Below are 21421 nucleotides of genomic sequence, written 5' to 3'. Positions count from 1 at the left end.
ATGCCCGGTATCCTTACAAAGATATCGCACACAACTCGCCACATATAAGAAAACAATTCTGAACTCCAAACGCGACTACTATAGTCAAAAGATTAGAACTTCCACAAACCAACCTAATGCCCTCTACAACATTGTAAGAAACCTCATAAATGAGAATAATATCAACTCCCCCTCTTCCGAAACAAACAACATATGTCAAGACCTTGCCATTTTCTTCAAGAATAAAATAAGCAAAATAACGAACACCTTCAACAATACTTCGATAACTGAAGAACACCCGGACACACCAAATATTACACCATGGTCGAACTTTGACCCAATTACAAACATTGAAACCGAAAAAATGCTAAGGAAAATAAACCCTGCTCGCCATGATCTTGACTTAATACCAACCCACGAGTTAAAAGAAATATCACACATCATTGCTCCCTCCTTAGCAGCTATCATAAATAAATCACTTGAAGAAGGTGAACTCCCAACCAAATTAAAAATCACAACTATCACTCCAATATTGAAAAAAAAGAACCTTGATCCAGAGGATCTGAATAATTATCGCCCCATCTCTAACCTTCCCTTACTAGCAAAGATGACTGAAAAAGCAGCACTGTTACAACTCAATAAACACCTAGAAAACAATAAAATTCTACACCCATCACGACATGGGTTCAGAAAAAATCGCAGCACAGAAACCCTTTAATTGGAAGGGTTATATCAAACAAAATAACAAGAGGATTTGACAATAAACTAAGATACCTACTGATACTACTTGACCTCTCTGCGGCCTTCGACACCGTTGACCACAAAAGCCTGATATCAAGTCTTGCTAACATAGGCCTTACTGGCAAAACCCTTGCCTGGTTCACTTCTTTCCTAAAAGACAGGTTCTTCAAAGTCACATTTAACAACAACTCCTCTGATCCCCTCCCCCTCGACACAGGAGTACCACAAGGGTCAGCCCTCTCAGCCACCCTCTTTAATATATACTTACTCCCACTCTGCCATCTCATCGCAAGTCTAGGCATATCATTTTATATGTACGCCGACGATATTCAGCTCCTTATCCCAGTAACCTCAACGATCGAAGACGCATTGAGACTAACTGCCAACCACCTTTTCGCAATCAGAAACAAGCTGAACCGGCCGCTTCATTCTCCGGGTCCAGCTGGCTTGAGGGGCCCGAAATACCATTCCCTTGCCGGTTTCCGGAATCAGCTGCTATCGGTGACGTCTGAGGAGGAGGAGCCGGGTAGACTACAAAACCTTGTCTACCCCAGCCGACGTTGCCGCTTCATTCTCCGGGTCCAGCTGGCTTGAGGGGCCTGAAACACCATTCCTTTGCCGGTTTCCGGAATCAGCTGCTATCGGTGACGTCTGAGGAGGAGGAGCCGGGTAGACTACAAAACCTTGTCTACCCCGGCGCGCCGCCGCCGGCGTGACGGTTAAGCCGCGCGCGGTGAAGGTGCGCGCTCGGCTTTGTCCGGCTTCGTCCGGATTGGACAGCATTGGGCGGCGACGGACGTAACTTTTGAAAAGAGAAGAAGCGGTCTTAGTGAACGGCGGCAAGCTAAGTAAAAACACTTTGTTTTCTCCTTATTTGATTTGGGAACAGCTTTACTGTAATTACCACTAGGTGAAGAGGTTTTTGCACTTGCATTGGAACTCTTTCAGGTATTTTTGGCCATGCCTCATTCTAAGAGGAAGGCAAAAGTAAGAGAACTTTCTATGACCTCAACCTCTGTGAAGTTACATCAGTCTACTATTCCAGACTGTTTCCAAACCCCTCAGAGAGAACACCGGGAGGGGCCGCTAGTAATATGAGCCAGGAGCAGGAGAATATTACTTTGGCCAGTGAAATATCTCTATCCCCCGGTGCCCCGCAGAGACCGGTTCCCCCATTCAAGGAACCTGAAAAAGCTATAACATCAGCAGAAGCCATACATGTTCTTCCTAGAGAAGTTGGGGATCCAACTGAGGTCTCTAAGGACAATGAAAATCTAAAGTCCAGAGAAGGCATGGAAGGCTCGGATCCAGGAGGAGGAACTGAGTGTTTGCAACTTGGAGAAATTGTATCAGGAAAAGCAAAGTCAGAGATAATGGAGATTACTCCTAAGAAACTTACTTTAGAAGAACTGGGACTGATGATTATGAAACTGCAAAAATCGATCAACAATTTAACTATGAATGTGCAGGAAGTTTTAAATAAGAACGTTTGTATGCAGAATAACATAGAATGTTTAGAGAAAAATTCTACTGTTCTAGATGAGAAATTGGGAGAAATAAAGAAAACCCAGGTTAATTTAATAAAATCAATTCAAGAACACGAAGGGAAGTTAGAAATGATAGAGAACCAGAATAGGAAATTGAATTTAAGAATACTGAACTTTCCTTTAGTCCATCTGGTGACACCAGAGGACTTGTTTAATAGTTATTTAAAAAATATCTTAAAGTATTCGGTAAATTCATTTCCTAAACTGTCTAAATCTTACTACTTATTACAACAACAGAGTAAGGAAAAGGATAATGTTAAATCTATGGAGAGCTTTAATTTAACAGAATTCCTGGAAAAATCATATGAATCTAAAATTGAAAAAAGAGCAACCCTTTTAGTGCAGTTTCAATCCCAAGTAGAGAGAGATGAGGTGTTAAAACTTCATTTCGGACAACAAAAACAAAATTTCTATGGTGCCCCAGTGAGAATATTTCCAGATGTTACTCGCATAACACAGATAAGGAGGAAAAACTTCATAGCAATGCGGAAGGAAGTACAAGAAAAAGGAGCACAGTTCTCCTTACGATATCCATGTAAGTGCTATATGAAATATCAAGGAAATTCATATATCTTCAATTTCCCAGATCAACTGCGTGCTTTCCTTGATACTCACTCCTAAGGGTTGTATAAAATGTGGGTTAAATGGAAAGTATGAGGGAGTATAAGGAGACTTTACCTTAAACATATTTCCTTATGATTGCTCCAATAGTTTACAGCTTGTCAAAGTTCACTAATGTTATTCCTAATATTTGTTGCAGTCCCGGTCGCTAGGCTAGCGACCGGGTCCTTACCTTTCTCCTGCCTCCCCCGGTCTCGCTGCAATCCGTTGCTCCTGGGGCCTGCAGGGCCGCATGGCAGCGTCTCTCTCCACGTGGAGACGCTGCCGAAGGACGATTCTGACTCCTCCCACTGCCAGGCAACGCGCGCGCGTGAGCAGGGGGCTCTTAAAGGTCCAGCACCCGGAAGTGCTGAACCGCCCTGTTCCTGACGTCAGACGCTGGCTGGCTATTTAAACCATCGTCTGACTTCCTTGCTTTGCCTTTGCAACGAGGTCGCTCTCCTGAGTGCTTAGTTGCTTCCCAGCGTTGCTTTCAGCCTTGGTTCCTGCTTGTTCCAGCCGTGCCTTGCTTCCAGCTCTGGTTCCTGCTTGTTCCAGCCGTGCCTTGCTTCCAGCTCTGGTTCCTGCTTGTTCCAGCCGTGCCTTGCTTCCAGCTCTGGTTCCTGCTTGTTCCAGCCGTGCCTTGCTTCCAGCTCTGGTTCCTGCTTGTTCCAGCCGTGCCTTGCTTCCAGCTCCGGTTCCAGCTTGTTCCAGCCGTGCCTTGCTTCCAGCTCCGGTTCCAGCTTGTCCCAGCCGTGCCTTGCTTCCAGGTCAGGTTCTGTTTGGTCCTGCTGTGCCTTGGCTCCAGCTCTGGGCTCCACTTGCTGTCTACATATCCTGACTCCAGCTCCGGTTCCTGATTCTCCTTTGTCTTCAGCCAGCCACGAACCTTGGTCTTCTTCACGATTCTCCTTTGTCTTCAGCCAGCCACGAACCTTGGTCTTCTTCATGATTCTCCTTTGTCTTCAGCCAGCCACGAACCTTGGTCTTCTTCACGATTCTCCTTTGTCTTCAGCCAGCCACGAACCTTGGTCTTCTTCACGATTCTCCTTTGTCTTCAGCCAGCCACGAACCTTGGTCTTCTTCACGATTCTCCTAAGTCCCAGCGACTCGGACCCCTACGGGCTCCTCCTGGGGGGGTCTCGGGTTTCCAGGGTGAAGACGCCACCAGTCCACTCCAGCTGAGTGCCGCCTCCCGGCTTATTAACTCCTGTGGACGCTGTCCACCTCAGCCGGCCCAAGGGTCCACTATTGACTTTACTCGTAACATAACAATATTATCCTCATAACTGATACAATTGGAGGGAATTATTTTTTGTCTTGTAAGTATTTTTATTGTTTTATTTCTACCTATGTATCAGAATTATTGCTTGTAAAAATTTAAGAAATGCAATAAAAATAAAATAAAAAAAAAAAGAAACAAGCTGAACCAACTCAAACTATGCCTCAACATGGACAAAACAGAATGCATACTCTTCGATAGAAACACAGGCCAAATGACCCCATTACCCTCCTTATAAATTGGCAACTCTAACATTCAACCGAAGAATAATACAAAGGACCTCGGAATTTGGATTGACTCTGAACTAAACTTCAAAAAAAACATCGCAATGAAAACAAAAGACGGCTTCCATAAACTCCACATACTGAAACACCTCAAGCCCCTACTACACCAACAAGATTTCAGAACTGTCCTGCAATCTCTCATCTTTACCAGCCTCGATTACTGCAACTCACTACTAATTGGTCTTCCCAAATCTACCATAAAACCACTCCAACTGTTACAGAATGCTGCTGCTAGAGTTTTAACCGGCAAAAAAAAGTCAGATCACATAACCCCTGTTCTGAAGAGCCTTCACTGGCTACCGGTCGAACAAAGAATAAAGTTCAAAACCCTAACAATCCTACACAACGCGATTTACAGATCAGATAACACCATCCTCGATAACATGCTCCAAACACACAAACCGCAACGCACGACAAGAACCTCAAGCAAACTGCTCCTAGCCATACCTTCTCTACCATCAGCTAAGCACTCCAACACAAGGAACAGAGCCTTCTCCATCGCAGGACCAAAAGCATGGAACTCCCTACCTGACTACTTAAGTTCACTCAAAGACATAAAATCCTTCAAAAAAGAACTCAAAACATGGATATTCAGACAGACTTTCACTGATGATGTTGGCTAAGCATACATCAAACATACACACCAGAGACTCACTGACTTTACCCTGCTTTTCTTGGAATTATGCATCAGCACCCGTTATACCCTGATTAGACAATATTTATACATAGTTAGAATTGTTTCCCTCAAATCTTTCTACGATATTTCCATTATGTCTAGTTAACATGATACCCATTTAATTGTTCGTTGTCTGTATCAAGTTCTTTACCTGTATCAAGTTGCTATACTGTAAACCGGAGAGAAGGCAGATTGCTATTCTTCGGTATATAAAAGACTTTAAATAAATAAATAAATAAAATGGTCATAGTGCCTAAAATTAATTTATTACTTCATATGCTTACTAATTTTTTTTTTATATAAGATTTTATATAGGCTTGATTAGAATGCTCTCTTTATTTTTGTGGACGCATAAGGCTCCACAGAGTGCTCTATCCATACTTAAACTACCTAGGGATACTGGTGGTGTAAAGTTTCCTGATTTCAGAGTGTATCATTCAGCATTCATTTTACGCCAAGCTACTCCTGATTGGCAGGTCATGTTCCCGATGTTACAAAACAGATTTGGCATGATATTGAAGTAGATTTTGTACATCCTCTCCCTCTTTTTGGACTCCTGGGCTTTTGGTCATTTTTCCATTTCTGAAGTTACCCCACCATTTATGCTTCTTGCTCTGTGTTTCACTATCTAGAATCCTCTTTGGAGCACTTAAGTACACAATGGGGCACTTCCTCTTTGACTCGGATTTGGCATAACTCTCATTTTTTGATTAGTAAACAAACTACTAATTGGATTTCTTGGATTCAAGTTGGTATCTGGTCTCTAAACCAACTAGTATCTGGGTCCAGTTGGCACTCATTCTCCCAACTGATGTCTATGTATGGTTTACATGCTTCCCAGTTCTATTGCTGTCTGCAGTTTCAGCATTGTGTTCATATGTTACACTTGGACCTCCTCACTAGCCCTCCACAATTGCTTTCTCTTGCCCAACTTTTCCTTTCTTACAGGCATATGGCTTCTGCCATTTATAAATATCTTAAACTTAGTTTAAAAGGTGCCTTGTCTTGGAGTGAACATGGTCACAAGACCTCTCTCTACACACAGATTTTCATGGCCCAGGTTTTGGTCGGTTGTTATCCGGCCTTCTCTTTCCTCTCAACTAACACAATCCCTTTTTTTTAGCGCACCACACCACTTGGACTCCATGGTCTTTATACAGAGCGAAGTTATCTTCGTCGCACTCATGCTGGTTGTGTGGCGAGCCTAAAGCAACTCTTTCTCATATGTTGTTTCATTGTTCTCATATTTATTCCTTTTGGAGTGAGGTGTGGGACAAGATATCTCAGATGCTTAGTTTACAAATGTCCTTATCTTATAAATTTATTATTGTTATATCTCCTATCCGCGGCCGGCTGCGGCTAGCCCCACCTACCTCTCCTACCTGCTTCCGGGCTGCCGTTGGCATCAGCGTGCGGGTGAAGGGAACCCCCTGAGGCAGGTCTCTGGCCTTCTCCACGGTACTGGCCGCCGACACTGGGCCGCGCTCCGATGGTGTCTCTGGCGGGGGGGGCGTCCCCCGGGCGTCTCTTCGTGGCATCGGGCTGCACTACACGATTCCAGGGACGTCCTCCAGCTGCCCTGTCCTTAGGCACTAGGCCGCGCCTCCTGCTCTCATTTAAAGGGACCTCGTCACCTTAACCAGGCTCAGCTGCAGCAGATAAGTCAGGGTTAGGGAGATATTTAAGGAGGCTTCCTCTTCTTATCCTTTGACTTGGCAACGAGTCTGCTCACTTTGGTAAATCACCTGATGCCTTGGGTTCCTGCTTCCTCTTGATTGATTCTTCGGCATCAACTTCGGACTGGCAAGTGGTGATTCTTGGCATGTGGCTTCGGACTGACAAGTGGTGATTCTTTGGCATGTGACTTCAGACTGGTGAACGGCGACTCTCTGGTACTCAATCTCAGACTCATTTGACAGATCTTCCACCTTCAAGAGCCCACCTAAGCCCAAGCAGCCAGGGTCCCTATGGGCTCCTCCCAGGGGGACCGCGGGCTTCCAGCGGTGAAGAACCGGCTAGTGCCCACTTCGACTCCATCTCGCCATCCAACCGGGGAATCCGAGGAGTTGTCTCCTCATGTAGTACCAACTCCCCCTCGGTCCAAGGGTTCACATATCTCTAGGTCATAACAATTGTTGCTAAATCCTTAGCCCTGGATCCTCCATTTCCCTCTCCACAGGCTAAATTGTTTAACTTCTTTATTTCTATTGCCATCCAACAAGTTTTATTATGTTGGAAATCATCAGCTCATCTTAATATACAATTTTGGTGGCACTCTGTTTGTATTACAAATATGAAAACGTAGCTGCAGTGTGCTACAATAGAGTTTCTTATTGGGTACCCAAGATCAGTAGACTATTACTTTCAAGATGTATAATTATTTTCTTTAATTTTTTAAGTCACTTGTTTTTTTTTTCTGGTGGATATTATTTTGTATGTTAATATACTCATCTTTTGTTTATCTCTTCTTTCTGAGATTCCAGGAACAGACTCGTGAAAATACGAATTCTCAGGGACATCGCTCGTGGTTCCCAGACCTTTGAATCTTTCACAATCCATCCTGGAACCACAGAAAATGGCTACTTTCGAAGAACCCATGTAATACCCAACTTTCACTTGATGAGAAACAAAAGTGAAGATCGCAAAATATTTGTCTCTACTGTGCCGCACAAGATCATTTTGTCCATCAGTGCCCCCTGAGACTAGAAAACTCTATAAAGAGAAGTCTCATCGGGAAGGCAGCCTTGCACCATCCTGCTTCTTCTCCACTACTAATGATTCTGGTGTGTCTTACCTATGGAAAACATTTAGTTCAGACTAAAGCTTTAGTAGATTCTGGAGAATCATTGCTACATCAATGTGGTTGCCCTACTACAGCTTAACCACCATCTTCTCATTTTGTCCATCAATGGAGAACCATTACCTAGTTGTGTGACGACAGCTTCCTCGCCCATCATGATTCAGATTGGGTATCTCCAAGAAAACATTAAGTTTTATGTACTATCTAAAGCACCTAGCCCTCTTGTACTTGGACTACCCTGGCTGAGTCTTCATCAACCATCTATAGACTAGAATTTCTTACAGATTAACCAATGGGGCACATCCTGCCGAGAACATTGTATCATTTCATCTTTGTCTCTGGCCTCTTCACTTCAAACCACCTCGTCTGAACTGCAGGTTTTGCTACATCAATGTACATCATATTCCCACGTGAATTCTGAACTGTGTTGTCCTCCTGCCAAAAAACATTTGTCTGTCGATCAGGACCAGTCTCAGTATTTGTCCAAGCTTTCAATCTTTTTTTCAGTTAAGTCTTCAGCTTTGAATGGTTCTTCAGTCCAGTCTGGAAACCAAAGAATCTCTGGATCCTGGGTCTGGACCCCAAGCCCCCAATTGGTAAAATAGTACCTTCATCTCCTGAGAAGTCAAAGAGAAGAGGTTTGAGAAGGGGACTTGAGGAGGGAGTCACCTTCCCAAATTCCTCGGTGGCAGATGTTCACCATGCAGCAGAGAGCCACCATTGGATGCTCTGACATGTGTGCTACTAGGACCCGGCAAAGAGCTGCTTAGGGAGTATATGTGCATCGGTGTGCATGATTTTGCACATGTTGTTGAGAGAGTTGGGTATCTACCCTGATGATGATGTCACACACACTCAAAACTACTTAGCCTGCTTGGACTTGGCTTCGTTGCCTCGGCAAAAAGGTCTCCTGGTTCCCTCTCCTTCTGGTTCTAGTCTTCTGTCTTGCTCAAGTTCTTCTGATTGGTTCCTGCCTTCAGCTCCAGCCTGGTTCCATCTTCTCAGCCTTCAGCTTTGTTTCAGTCTTTGCCTGTGGCTCTGCTGCAGTCTTCATCTCCACTTCAGCCTCACCCTTGTTCAAGCCATCAGACTTGCCTGAAGCCGTAAGCCTTGGCTCAAGCCAAAAGCCTTGCCTCAAGCCATCAGTCTTGTCCTTGCCTTGTTTCAGCTGCAGCCTGGTCTTTGTATAGATTTTAGGACTCAGTCATAGTCTGGCCTGTGCCAATATTTGCTCACCCGCTGCTGGCGAGCGTCTCAGGATTCTACCTACGAGGCTGCATCATGGCAAGAAGGGTGCACTCATACACAGTTCTTTACAATATTCAGGCCTATATTCAGTGCCTCTTAGCCAGATAAGTTCCAATGTATATGGCTAAGTAGTTTGTTTTAAATATTCAGCTACTGTCAGTGAACACCACTTAGCTGTATAAATTCTTTACCTAGAGTTTAGTCACTAGCGCTCACAGATGTGCTCTGGTAGCGTGACACTTCTGTTCACCTAAGCCCATTTCTGTCTATGACCAGAACATGTCTTATTTTTGCAACACTTTTATAACTTGTCCCACAGGATGTATGCACAACACAGTATGAGTCCTTATGCTGTCCTTCACTTTTCTGGTAACGTGCATTGATTATATCCCTGCTTGCCATTGTAATGAATATTATCCTGGGTAGTTGTTTACAATAACATATGTGGTCTTGCTTTTATAAATTAGGTCCTTTTTATAACGCAGGTACCTTTATTAGAGCTAATGACTACCTAGTGAAACTTAGTTATGCTGTTATTATTTGTCAATTAGACAGTGCATGTCTGCCTATGAGTCTCATTTACTTTTAGGGGGGGATCTAGAGGGATAACACACAAGGTTAGCTTAGCTTACACATTTAGCCCATTTGCCATAATGACTTCATACAGTTCTGTCTTCACCTCTGGTACTTGGGTGTGCCACTTTGCCATTTGTAAGTGGCACAACAGGGAAATGAGAAGTATGCCTGAACACAGAAGACCAAAATGGAAAAATCCCCAGAACCCTCTGCGTGTCTTTGGCCTGCCTGGGCTGAATGGACTCTGAGTGACTTACAGAATGTCCCTGGATATCTGTGGAGGCAAGCTGGCACCAGACAAGTGATGTCTATTCATAGAGTCACAAAGAAGAAACCACAGGGGAGCTTCAGGCACTATTCTCAGGAGTTTGTAATCCACACAGTTACAGACGTGTTGATTGTCTTGACCAGCAAGAGTTTACCAGAACAAAGAAAGTCATGGGAAATGGGCTACACATCCTGGGAAGCCAATCAGGATAGTTAGCGATGATTTAATCATGCAGTTGACATCACAACTTATGTAAATGATCCTTTGGGCAGTCATGCAAGCCTCTGGAACCTTCTACCCTGTATTTGAATGTAATCTATAAAACAAGGATCATTTTCTGTATACGGCGAGATGCTAGACAGTTCGAAAGCATCTCCCGAGAACACTCATATTGACTAATAAATATCCATTATACTTTTACTGAGTTTCAGTGTTCTTGTGTCCCTGGCCATAAGCATAGAGTAAGCTTAACAAAATACATGGATGGTAACTTTCAAACCAGCGTGTGAGTGCACATATGCGTGTGAGCGTCAACTTTCACCCAGGGATATGGCCATTTTATAACATAGGTCCCAAAAAGCACAAAGGTAGGTGGTCTAAGAAAGCCGTCAGGAAGAAAACAAGAATTAGACGCCACGGTCTTTTTCAAAACTTTATTGAAGTGGAGACGTATATATTGGGCATTAAGAATATATAAGTTTCCACTTCAATAAAGTTTTGAAAAAGACCGTGGCGTCTAATCCTCATTTTATAACATATGCACATGATATAAAATAGTCTTGCCATATGCACATGTGCACCAAATTTTAAGTGTGTGCGTGCGTGTGTGTGGGGGGGGGGGCACACGCATGTGTGTGCAAATCCCAGTTACATAAGAACATAAGATACGCCATACTTGGTCAGACCAAGTGTCCATCAAGACAGTATCCTGTTTCCAAAAGTGGCCAATCCAAGTCACAATTTCCTGGCTAGTTCCCAAACATTAAAAAGATCACAAGCTACTAATGCTGGTAACAAAGAGTGGCTAATCCCTATTGATTAATAGCAGTTTATGGGATTCTCTTCCAGGAACTTATCTAAACCATTTTAAACCCAGCTACACTAAATGCCTTAACCACTACTGTATACATCAGGGGATTTTAACATGGCATGCGCTGACACCATTGCCAGTTAAACCAGTTTATCCCCAGTTCACCCAATTAAAGGGTAAGTCTTCCAAGTTTAATAGTCTTCACTCTCCCCAGTTAACCCCGACCATTAAAACCCCGCAGATCTGCCTATTATTCTTTATATTATAATTTACCCCTCCTCCATAGCAGAAGTAAACTTACAGGGCAGGGGATCTGGGCGTGTGCCCAGCCACGTAAGTATTTATGTGAAGATCTCTGATCCATGCTCCAAAACACCCATTCCCTACCCAGACCATGCCCACGTGCTGCCCTTTTTGGAAAACTTTGATGCGCGCATTCCTGGAGATTCACACGGATTCAGGTGGCTTTTCAAATCCACTCGATGAACAAGCCTGACTTATTAGTTCATCCTCTAATTAATGTGTGTGCCAGGCTTTTAAAATTCACCTTTCAGACGGTTACAAAGCGGAGCCCAGGGGTGCGGCAATTGTATAACTTGCAGGTGCATACACGCGCATGCTATAAAATACACAGGTCGCGCACACATCTCTGCTCAGTTGTAAGTGGGTGCACGCTTAGGTGCGTAAATCCCATTTCTACCATGTAAGTGAGGGTATTTCATAATGGGCACTCATCCGCACCATTGCCAGTTCACCCAGTTAAAAGCTAAGTCCTCCAAACCCCCCTGGTTTAATAGCCTGCACTCCCCCCAGTTTCCTCAGTCCCTTTAAACCCATGAGAAATGGCTATTTTTGTTATTTGTAAGTTAAACCTCTTCCATAGCAGAAGTAAAATTACACAACATGGCACCTGGGTGTGCAAGCAGGTGTGTAAGTATTGACATGCACATCTTTTGGATCTGCCCCGGAGCACACACGCCCCACCCAGACTACGCCCACCCCCACCCCCTTTTTTGAATCTCTGTGAGATGTGCGCGCAGCCCAAGTTCTGTGTGCATTTCGGAGCTTTGAAGATAATTTCAGCACGCATCGGGCTTTTCAGATTCACTTTTAATTTTAAAGATTAAGCCATTCCTTTTGTTAGAACTTTGTTATGTTAATCTCTGTTATGTTAAACTTATTCCTTTTGCTCTCAACTCTCCCACTCTGTAAATCCCTGTTCATTGTAACTTTATCTTTCTAGTTAATTGGTTACCCCTTGTTTCGCTGTAAACCGGTACGATAAGACCCTAGTCTTGAGTATCGGTATATCAAAAGAATCAAAATAAATAAATAAATAAATAAATATTTATTTATTTATTCTCCTAAGTGGAGGGAAGAGAATGGGCGTCACGGGGAGAGGTAGTTAGCCAGATAAGTTATCCAGCTAACACTTGTCCCTCCATAGAGGTGTCCTAAAGCTAGCCAGATATATTCAGCTGGGTGGTAGGCTACGTTAGCCAGATAAGTTAGCTGACACCTATTGAAACTTCGGTGGGAAATAATTACACTTGAACCTAGCACTCTTGTCCATATCCTCCCCCGCACACTTGTGAGTCTGCATTCATCCTCTTTCATTTGCTAGCGGATTTTAAAAATGCTACACGTGCCAAAGCCGGGAGTTATGTGTGTGACTTGGTCTGGCGTGCAACGCACAGATTTAAAAAACCGCGCAAGTATGCGTGTATCTCCTGGTATGCACAAAAATGAAAAAGATCAAGAAAGGGGTGGAGCATGGGCAGGCCGAGTCTTTAATATGAAGTCTGTGTGTAAGTATTTATGTGCTCAAGCACGTGCCGGGGTCCCCTACTGCGTAACTTTACTTCTGCTAGGAATGGCGTATAAGTAAGAAAATAACAAAAACTTAGTGGGGTTTTAAGGGTAGGGGCTAATAGGGTAAAAGTGAGGAAGTTCGCTAGGGGGTTTCTGGGGTAAACTGGGAAAGAACTGGGGAGGCAGGTATTTGCGTCAGTGCATGAATGTATTAAAATGCCCCCACTTACGTGATCGAGGCAGCATTTGCACACACATGCGCACGTCAATATAAAGTCATGTGCACATGTATGCGCATATAGCTGATTTTATAACAGGTTCACATATACACGCATATGCGCATGTATGTTATAAAATCGATGTGTCCATGTGCGCGAGCTGGCAAACATGTGCACATGTACGTGGGTCTTAAAATTCACCTCATAGCCTTCCAGGCCCCTTTACTCTACCAGTTGTTGCCTCTGTGTTTTCCAGGGATGTGCAGCTTTGCATAGTATGCGTGACAGATGATGAACAGCGCTCCATGGTGGCTTCCATTGTATCCATGCACACTGTGCAGACCCCTCCTCCTCCAACAGACAGACTTCACCATGCATATTATAGATATAGATTGTTAGCTTCCAGGACCTCATAGGTCTCCTCTGAGATCATATCATAAATACATACAATACAATATAATTCTTGTTGGGAAATGTAATTTTTAAGTTTGCAATATATAAGTTGGAAGATGTCTGTCTATTAGCACCTGCTAAGAATTGAAAATTCCAGTAAAGGTTTTGCCCATTGACCTGATCTAGATGGAACCACCCTACTCTCTAATACCAACCCTCCATCCTACAAGAAGTGCTCATTACAGGGTGGAATTCATAGCACTCACCGGTTTGGTTACTAAACTCATCTTCAGAGCAGGGGACGCAGTCAAAGCAGCAGACAGGTTGCCCATCCAGAATGGCCTTCCGGAACCCAGGACCACAGCTCTCACTGCAGGTAGAGACAGGAGCCTTAATGGAGAGAAGTGTGAAGGGGAACAGAGCACATTTATCTATTAATAATGAACCAAGGGACTCTTTTTCAGACAAAAAATGTTTTATTTATTTATTTATTACTATATATATCCTGTCTATTGCAAAACAATTGTACTAGGTGGGTTGCAACATCTTAAAATCAAACAATCTTAAAATACAGCAGATAAGAACCGCTGTGATCTTATCTTGGATGACGGTATATAAAACGCCTAAAGAAACAAATATATAAATAAATAAATATATAATTCAAATACATAAAAATCTACAACAAACCTTTTATCATGCTAGACATCAATGAGAACACACTTATTCCAGGTTAAAAAGTTGCTTAAATAAATGAGCTTTTAAATATTTTCTAAAAAGACAAAATTTGTCAATTATACGCAATTTCTCTGGCAAGAAGTTCCATAGCTTAGGCCCCATCACAGACAAACTTCTAGATCTTGACATATTTAATCTTACTTCCTTTGCTGGAGGGATTACCAGCAGCTTCCTATCACTGGACTGCAAAGAACGAGCAGGAATGTAGCATTTCAAAAGATTTGTTAAATAAGGTCAGGATTCATCATTCTGCAAAAACAGGGGGCAGGAGGGTGAAGGGGGGGGGGGGGGGGGGGGGCGGGCCTGCGAAAGCCCACAGCCTTAGCACCACAGCTGTTCGCTGGCTGCCAGCTTTCGCACCAAATAGCACCACCGTGAAAGCTGCTATTCGGCGCTACTGCCAATGATAATGTTAGTAACATTATCGCCGGCAGCAAAGACACCACCAACTTCGCCCCCTCCCCGCCCCAACTCCTCCCCTTCCTCTAATTTGCATTCTATCACATGCGAAAAGGCCCTTTTTGTATGCAATAGAGGCTTATCGCATGAGATACGGCTGTATAGCGTGCAATAAGCCTCTAAGAAATGACCCCCTAAGATGGTCCGTCAAATTTCAATGCTTTAAAAACTAAAATCACATCTTGAAATTGATACGATATTTCATTGGCAACCAATGCAGGTCTTGGAGGTGTGGAGAAATATGCTCCCACTGTCGGCAATTTACTATTGGAGAGAGTGGAATAGAAGCGTTCGCATAAATAAATAAATAAATAAATAAATAAATACTAGACATGTTGCGGAATTTTGTAGGACCTGAAGTGCCCTCAGAGAAGCTGCTGGCTGTCTCACAACAAAGAATTGCAGTTATATACTATTGTTAGTGCAAATGCTTGAACACTGTGCGAAAATCATGCTTACAAGAACATAATATGGGCATCCAGGACCTCACTCGCTCACCACCGCCCCTTTTCACATACAAATAAATACAGTAAACATCGACTTGGGTAAATAAGGCCGCAACTTTATTAACATGAGGGCCCGAGCCCAGGAAATAAACCATTAACAAATACAGTTTCAGCTTCCATACCCCCACCATCCGCCGCTCCCCGGCAGGATAGTCAATGCCAGCCATCCGGCACGATATGCCAGCCTTCCACACCGGGTTCAGACTCACGCCACCTGCCTGCAAGGTGCCAACCCAGGTGGACTCCTGCCGCCAACCTGCAAGGAGTCTGGCCATGAGTCTCCCGCCGCTTTCCAGCAATGAGCCCCCCCCCCATCGCCGACAACAGCCCCCAGTTGTCAACCGCCATCCACGTCCAGCTGAAACTCCTTTTAAGATAACAATTCCTATAACTATTATGGCTCGGGCCATCCGCCAAAGACACGGGCATGCAATGCCCAGTGACCCCCCCAAAGATGCGGCCTCAGTTAACGAGGACACAATTCCTCCAGAACCTCCTGAATGGAATTAAGGAAAAGATCCATCCCAAGGAATGAAAGGTGGATCCCGTCCTTCCCAAACAACCCCGTGACTTTACCCCAGGAGCACTCGTAACGAATATGGCACCCCACTAACCGGGCAAGCCAGGACCCAATTTGTTGATTGGCCTTGGACCGACTCCTACGCCACATAATGTGTTCCCATTCAGCAGGCCTGACGATGATGTCCGACCAGCACAAAATGGTGGTAGGCAACAATATAGATATAGTCATCAAGTCCTTACGGACGATGCTAATAAATTGCTTCCCGGACATCTTGCCCCAGTCGTTTCCCCCCAGATGTACCCCGAGGGCACGCGGCGAACCAAGCCGCTCGCGCTCCCTCCATACACACGGTATCAGCTCATCCCACATCATGCCTCTGCGCCCCAACCAATGCACCCGCACCCCCCGGCTTGACAAATCCAAGTGAGGCCCGTAAGGTCGTCCGCAGGCATGCCTGTGAGCCCAAAACGTATAGGAGTGGCCAATGATCCACACGGACTTCCCCTCGGCCGCCGCACCTGCAAGGAAACAAGCATTAGATCTCGATCAACAGCGCCCCTGCCCCGGGCGGATATAACCCAGGAACGCTTGTGACCGCCATCTTCCTATCCTCTGAATTACCCCTTCCGCCAAACCCGCATTAGCCGCAAAAGTTGCTGCCCTGATCCGAAAGGAGTGGGTCCCAAAACAACGCGCGTCAAGGCCCACCGCCACCAAAGCCCGCCGTAGCAGCATTTCAAATTAGTACTTCGTAAGCGGTCGAAGGTCCCTATGCACTAGAAATGTCGCCGACCCCTGTGGCCGCTCACGACAATATCGAGCAGCATTACCCATTGGGCAGGACCGCAACCCATGCACTGCTTTTAGGACGACCGCCAGCCCCTTACCCCGCTGATTGGTTTTAGATCGGGGAATACGTATCACCACAGAGCTGCTCGTTACCACCACATGACGTGCCAAAAGCCCCAGGCAATCCTCGCTAGTAGCTGACCTAGCTACCAATTCGCTAACCCGAAAGGCGCCGAAGAAGGCGAAAACAAACGCCACTTGAAATAGCGCAGTTTCGTACGGAGACGAGCAAAGCCCCGGTAGTACATCCCACAATTGCACGAGGATATCGTGCGTAATCGGTAAACGCCTATCCGGCCGCTGCCCCACCATCCGCGACCAGCCGGCCAACATGCGCCGTACCACGAACCGCCCCACGGGGAAACCCCACCCATGAGCCCGCATGAAAAAGGAGAAACCTGCCAATTGTCTCCCCACCGCCGCCTGAGAAAAGCCTTCTAACCTTGCCCATTCCAAAAAACGCACCAGCAACGCGTCCGATACCGGGCCACCTGACCAACCCAAAGATGACAGAAACATAGCCACTCTTCTGGCACCCCCCACATAACCTGACCACGTGGAGGAGGCTAATGAAGCCCGCAGCAGGTCCCAAGCCTCAGGAAACCGAATCTCCAAAGGGAAGACGGCACTGGAGCTCCACAGGGATCCGCCTCCGGAGCAAGTTCTCGAAACAACTCCCACTTGAAACGAGAAAGAGAGTCCGCCACACCATTAGCCACACCCGGTACGTGCCGGGCCCAAATTGTCACGTTCCGCAACATACACTGCATGATCAGTTCCTGCAACAATTCCGACACCAATAAGCATCGCGCTGCCCTCTTGTTGATGACCTCCTCGACCCCCCCGGTTGTCACACCAGAACACTACCCGCATACCCTGTAACCGCTCACCCCAAACGTGCAAGGCAACCACGATTGGGAATAATTCCAGAAACGTGATGTTTCTCGTGGTCCCGGCCGTCACCCACTCCTCAGGCCAACCATCTGCGCACCACGAACCTTGGAAATAGGCCCCAAAACCCGCCGCCCCAGCCGCATCCGTAAACAATTCCAAGACGTGATTGGACAGGGGGCTTGATTGCCAAAATGCCGCCCCGTTAAAAGCAACTAAAAATTTATCCCAGATCCGCAAATCCGCACGCAACGGGGCGGTCACGTGAATCCAATGATGCTGCTTTCGAACTCCCGACATGGCATGTGACTATCGCCGCAAGAAGACCCTCCCCATCGGAATCACTCGGCAAGCAAAGTTGAGGCTACCCACCAACGATTGTAACTCCACTAAAGACAACTTGGGCCGCGACAACGCCTCACGCACCAGACCACGCAGCCGCTCCACCTTGTCCAGTGGTAAGCGCGACTCCATGGCCTCCGAGTCCAATTCAATCCCCAGAAAAACTAGCTTATTGCTCGGCCCCTCCGTCTTCTCTGCCGAAAGCGGGATACCAAACTCGTCCGCCACCCTTTGAAACCAGCCTAGACCATGCAGACAATCTCCCGACGCGGCCCGGCCAACAAACAAAAAATCGTCCAGGTAGTGCACGATGTCCCGAGAACCCGAGCGCCTTTCCACTACCCAGTGTAGGAAGGTAATAAACGCCTCGAAATAGGCACAAGCTATCGAACAGCCCATTGGCATGCACTTATCGAAATAATACACCTCCTGAAAGCGAAAACCCAACAAATGAAAGTTCTCGGGATGAACTGGCAGCAGCCGAAACGCCGCCTCTATATCAGCTTTAGCCATCAAGGCCCCCCGTCCACAACGCCGAACCACACGCACCGCGGAGTCGAAGGAGGTATACCGGACCACGCACAACTCCCTGGGAATCCCGTCGTTCACCGTCCCGCCCTCAGGGAATGAGAGATTGTGTATCAGCCTATATTTCCCCAACTCCCTCTTCGGGATCACCGCTAGCGGCGAAAGCACCAAATTCGGAAAAGGGGAAACCTCGAACGGACCCGCTATCCGACCGAGCGCTATCTCCGCCTACAACTTGTCCCATACCACCGCGACCAGACGCCGTACCGTAGGACAATTAGCCCCCCCTCCCCTCGCACCCCACTCTGTACACGGAATCCGAAAACCCATCGTTAAACCCTGCGTCAGCATCGCTGCCGCCCCCTCCACCGGGTACTCCCGCAGCCACGGAAGCATTGCCACAATGCTTACGGGCGTGGCCGCCAACCGCATCCATTACTTGCCTGGGCCCTTGACGGTAGGGACGACCTCAGGTCCCTCTGCCGGTTTCTTGCTACATCGCACAGCAGGGTGTCCCGCCCCGCAGGTGGAAAAGGCGTGTTGAAACTTGCAGTCAGGGAAGATGCAGGTGGCTCGGTTGAAGCGCCAACAGACATCACTACGCCCCGCTCCGACCTTGGCTGCACCCCCAGCGGGAAACTCTTTCTGAAAGGACCGCGCCCCACTACCACCCGTAGATGCCCCCAACCCCGAGGCCCCGGCCGACACCCTAGCAGCCATTTGCGTCAGCCATAGCCCAACGTCCTGGGTACCCCAGGACATAAATCTGTTCTCCTCCATACGATCGCGGAAACGCTCGTTGTAGTTTAACCACGACCAACCTTCATACGTTTTGCTCGCCGCCAGGATCGCATCCGCGTACAACAATAAGGGCCCATACTGCGTCGGATCCCTACGGCCCACCACGCTCGCCAATCGCAGAAACACGCGCATCCAGTTATGTATATTGCACGCCACCTTCTGCTACCCCCCCAAGCCCCGCTCGCCCTTGCCCCGCTTCTTCTTCCCTTTTCTCCTCCCCCTCCGCCCCTCCAGCAATTGGAAAATGTCTATAAACTGGCGACGCAGAATCCTCTTCCGCAGGGATCGCGGCACCTCCTCCCATAACTCCGTCAGAGCCACCAAGGCTGGAGCCCCACGCGCCGCGTCCCCCCCTCCCTTGCCGCCCTGCGCTGAGACCGTCGAGGCCGAAGAGGTAGAGGACGATGTCGACGAGGAGGATGACGAGGACGAATTGGAGGAGGTAGCTCTTGCCCGCTTTTTTCCCTTCCTGGATTTCCCCCGCTTCCCTCTCCCCAGTTTAGCCCCGACCGCCTCAGAGTCCCTCCCGAGCGGTTCGCCCAGTCCACGTACGCCCCCCACTTCCCCACCAATCCCGTCCGCACCATGAACCGAACCGATCGCACCCCCAACCTCCCCAGCAGCAGGCCTGGGAAAAATGACGAACTCACCTTCCGGAGGCGGGTCCACCGTCACTGCCCTCGTTTCCGGTCTTTGTTCCACTCGACCCTGCCGATAGGCCTCCGGCGCCACATTCCTCCACTCCTCGAACCGAGACGAACTCGGCTCCTCCCGATCCTCTGCCATCCCGGCAGCCTGCAACGAGACCACAGCCGACGACGGAGAAGGCGCCAAACCTGTCCCAGAACCCCACTCCGCCTGCCACCGCCTGCCACCCCACGCCGTCAACCCCTAAAGCCCCTGCAAAAGGTCCGACCTCCACGGACCCCTCCCAATCCGCCCACTCCTGGCCCCCCTGCCCATCTGGCCACCAATTGCCCACTTGACACCAACCAACCGCACCTGACCAACCCCCATGATCCAATCCCCCATCCCCTGTCTCCAGACGCCTGGGCTGCCCGGCACCACGCGGCCCCCTGCCACATCCAATGCCCCCACCCCACCCGGAATCCGGGACCCCCGATCCTATCACCCCTCCCCGCAAGGGCCTCTGCGTGCGGGACCGACGACCCCGGCACATCCCTCCAGCTCTGGTGCCGCTGGCCAACGCAGGGGGCAGCTCGCGACCCACCCCCCCCCCCCCCCGCTGCAGAGGCTCATCAGACCAGGCTGGGAGCACATCCCAATCCCCCCGACCCCGCATCCCCCCCGCGGACTCCGATCCCTTCAACATGGAGACCACACTCGCACCCCCCCCTGCCGACGCAAAGGACCCCTGCAGGCCCCCACTCCGGGCTGCCCCAGCATCTCCCAATCCTCCCCGGGTCCCATCCCGGCCACCAGTCACCCCCGGCCTGCAGTCGGAGACACACCCTGCTCAGCTCTCCCAGCCCCCCTACCACGCCCCCGCGAACGGGAGCGAGACACCCTCGCTCCCCTGCCTCTGCTCCCCCCTCGCAGCTCGGCTGTCGGCCACAACCCCGACGGCAAATCTACAGCCTCCGAGGTGCCCCCGAGACGCGCACCCCTTGGACCGACCTCCTCACCCCTGTCAGCCCCGCCCCCCCCCTGCCGGAGCCCCAGCTCACCCGCTCCAGGACCGCCAGCCTATGCCTCAGGTCCGCGAGGCCGCCCCTCTCCTCAACCGGCTCCACATCCGCCGCCTCAGCGTCCCCGGGGACCCATGCCGCTTCCTCCGACTCGGCTCCAACGATGACCGCCCTCTCCTGCTCCCCATCCGCCATATCAGGTACCGCAGGAACCGCTCCGAAGAAACCTAAACCGCCGCGCTGTCTCCGCTTGCCTACCCAAGTCCCCTGCCTGCACGCGCGCTCGCCGGGTAGAGTCCCTTTCCCGACGCTTGCAGACCCAGCAGCCAATCAGGGCCGACCGTTGCTGTGGCAACGCGCCCTTCTTCCTCCAATGGCTGCCCGATTATCCCCGAGCACACTCTCATCCTGCTACCCCCCCCCTTTTCCCTCTGCACTCAACCTGACCCCGTCGCGCACCTGCTCTCTCCTCCCCCTCCCCCCCCTCACCGCGACCCGGCTCCTTCCCGCGGTGGGCCTGGGCCCACATTATCCTGCCCGACCGGACACGGGATCCGGTCGGGCTTCCAAACTTAAGATGTCGCAATAATCTAAGCTTGGAGTATCCTGATTTTAAAACTTTTTGAAAATGATTCTTAGATGAAAGTTTAGTATCAATTATGCATCCTAAATTCCGTACTGAAT

At 48.2% G+C, this 21421-nt stretch overlaps 1 protein-coding gene across 1 annotated transcript in view; it reads right to left on the bottom strand.

The window, feature by feature from the left end:
- The window catches only part of LOC115081117 (vomeronasal type-2 receptor 26-like), a 28113-nt gene extending 7181 nt beyond the window's left edge, over positions 1-20932 (bottom strand). Inside the window, exons 1-5 of the mRNA XM_029585629.1 lie at positions 20777-20932; positions 19739-19883; positions 18309-18439; positions 17844-18188; positions 13721-13844 (exon numbers count right to left, since the gene is read on the bottom strand). Coding sequence (XP_029441489.1) covers positions 13721-13844; positions 17844-18188; positions 18309-18439; positions 19739-19883; positions 20777-20932 — 901 coding nt within the window. The remainder of the gene's footprint in view (positions 1-13720; positions 13845-17843; positions 18189-18308; positions 18440-19738; positions 19884-20776) is intronic.
- Positions 20933-21421: the final 489 nt, after the last annotated feature.

Source organism: Rhinatrema bivittatum, chromosome 19, assembly GCF_901001135.1.
Source record: "Rhinatrema bivittatum chromosome 19, aRhiBiv1.1, whole genome shotgun sequence".
NCBI lineage: Eukaryota > Metazoa > Chordata > Amphibia > Gymnophiona > Rhinatrematidae > Rhinatrema > Rhinatrema bivittatum.
Note: the sequence above shows the minus strand (reverse complement) of the source record. Positions and strands in the feature narration are given on the sequence as shown.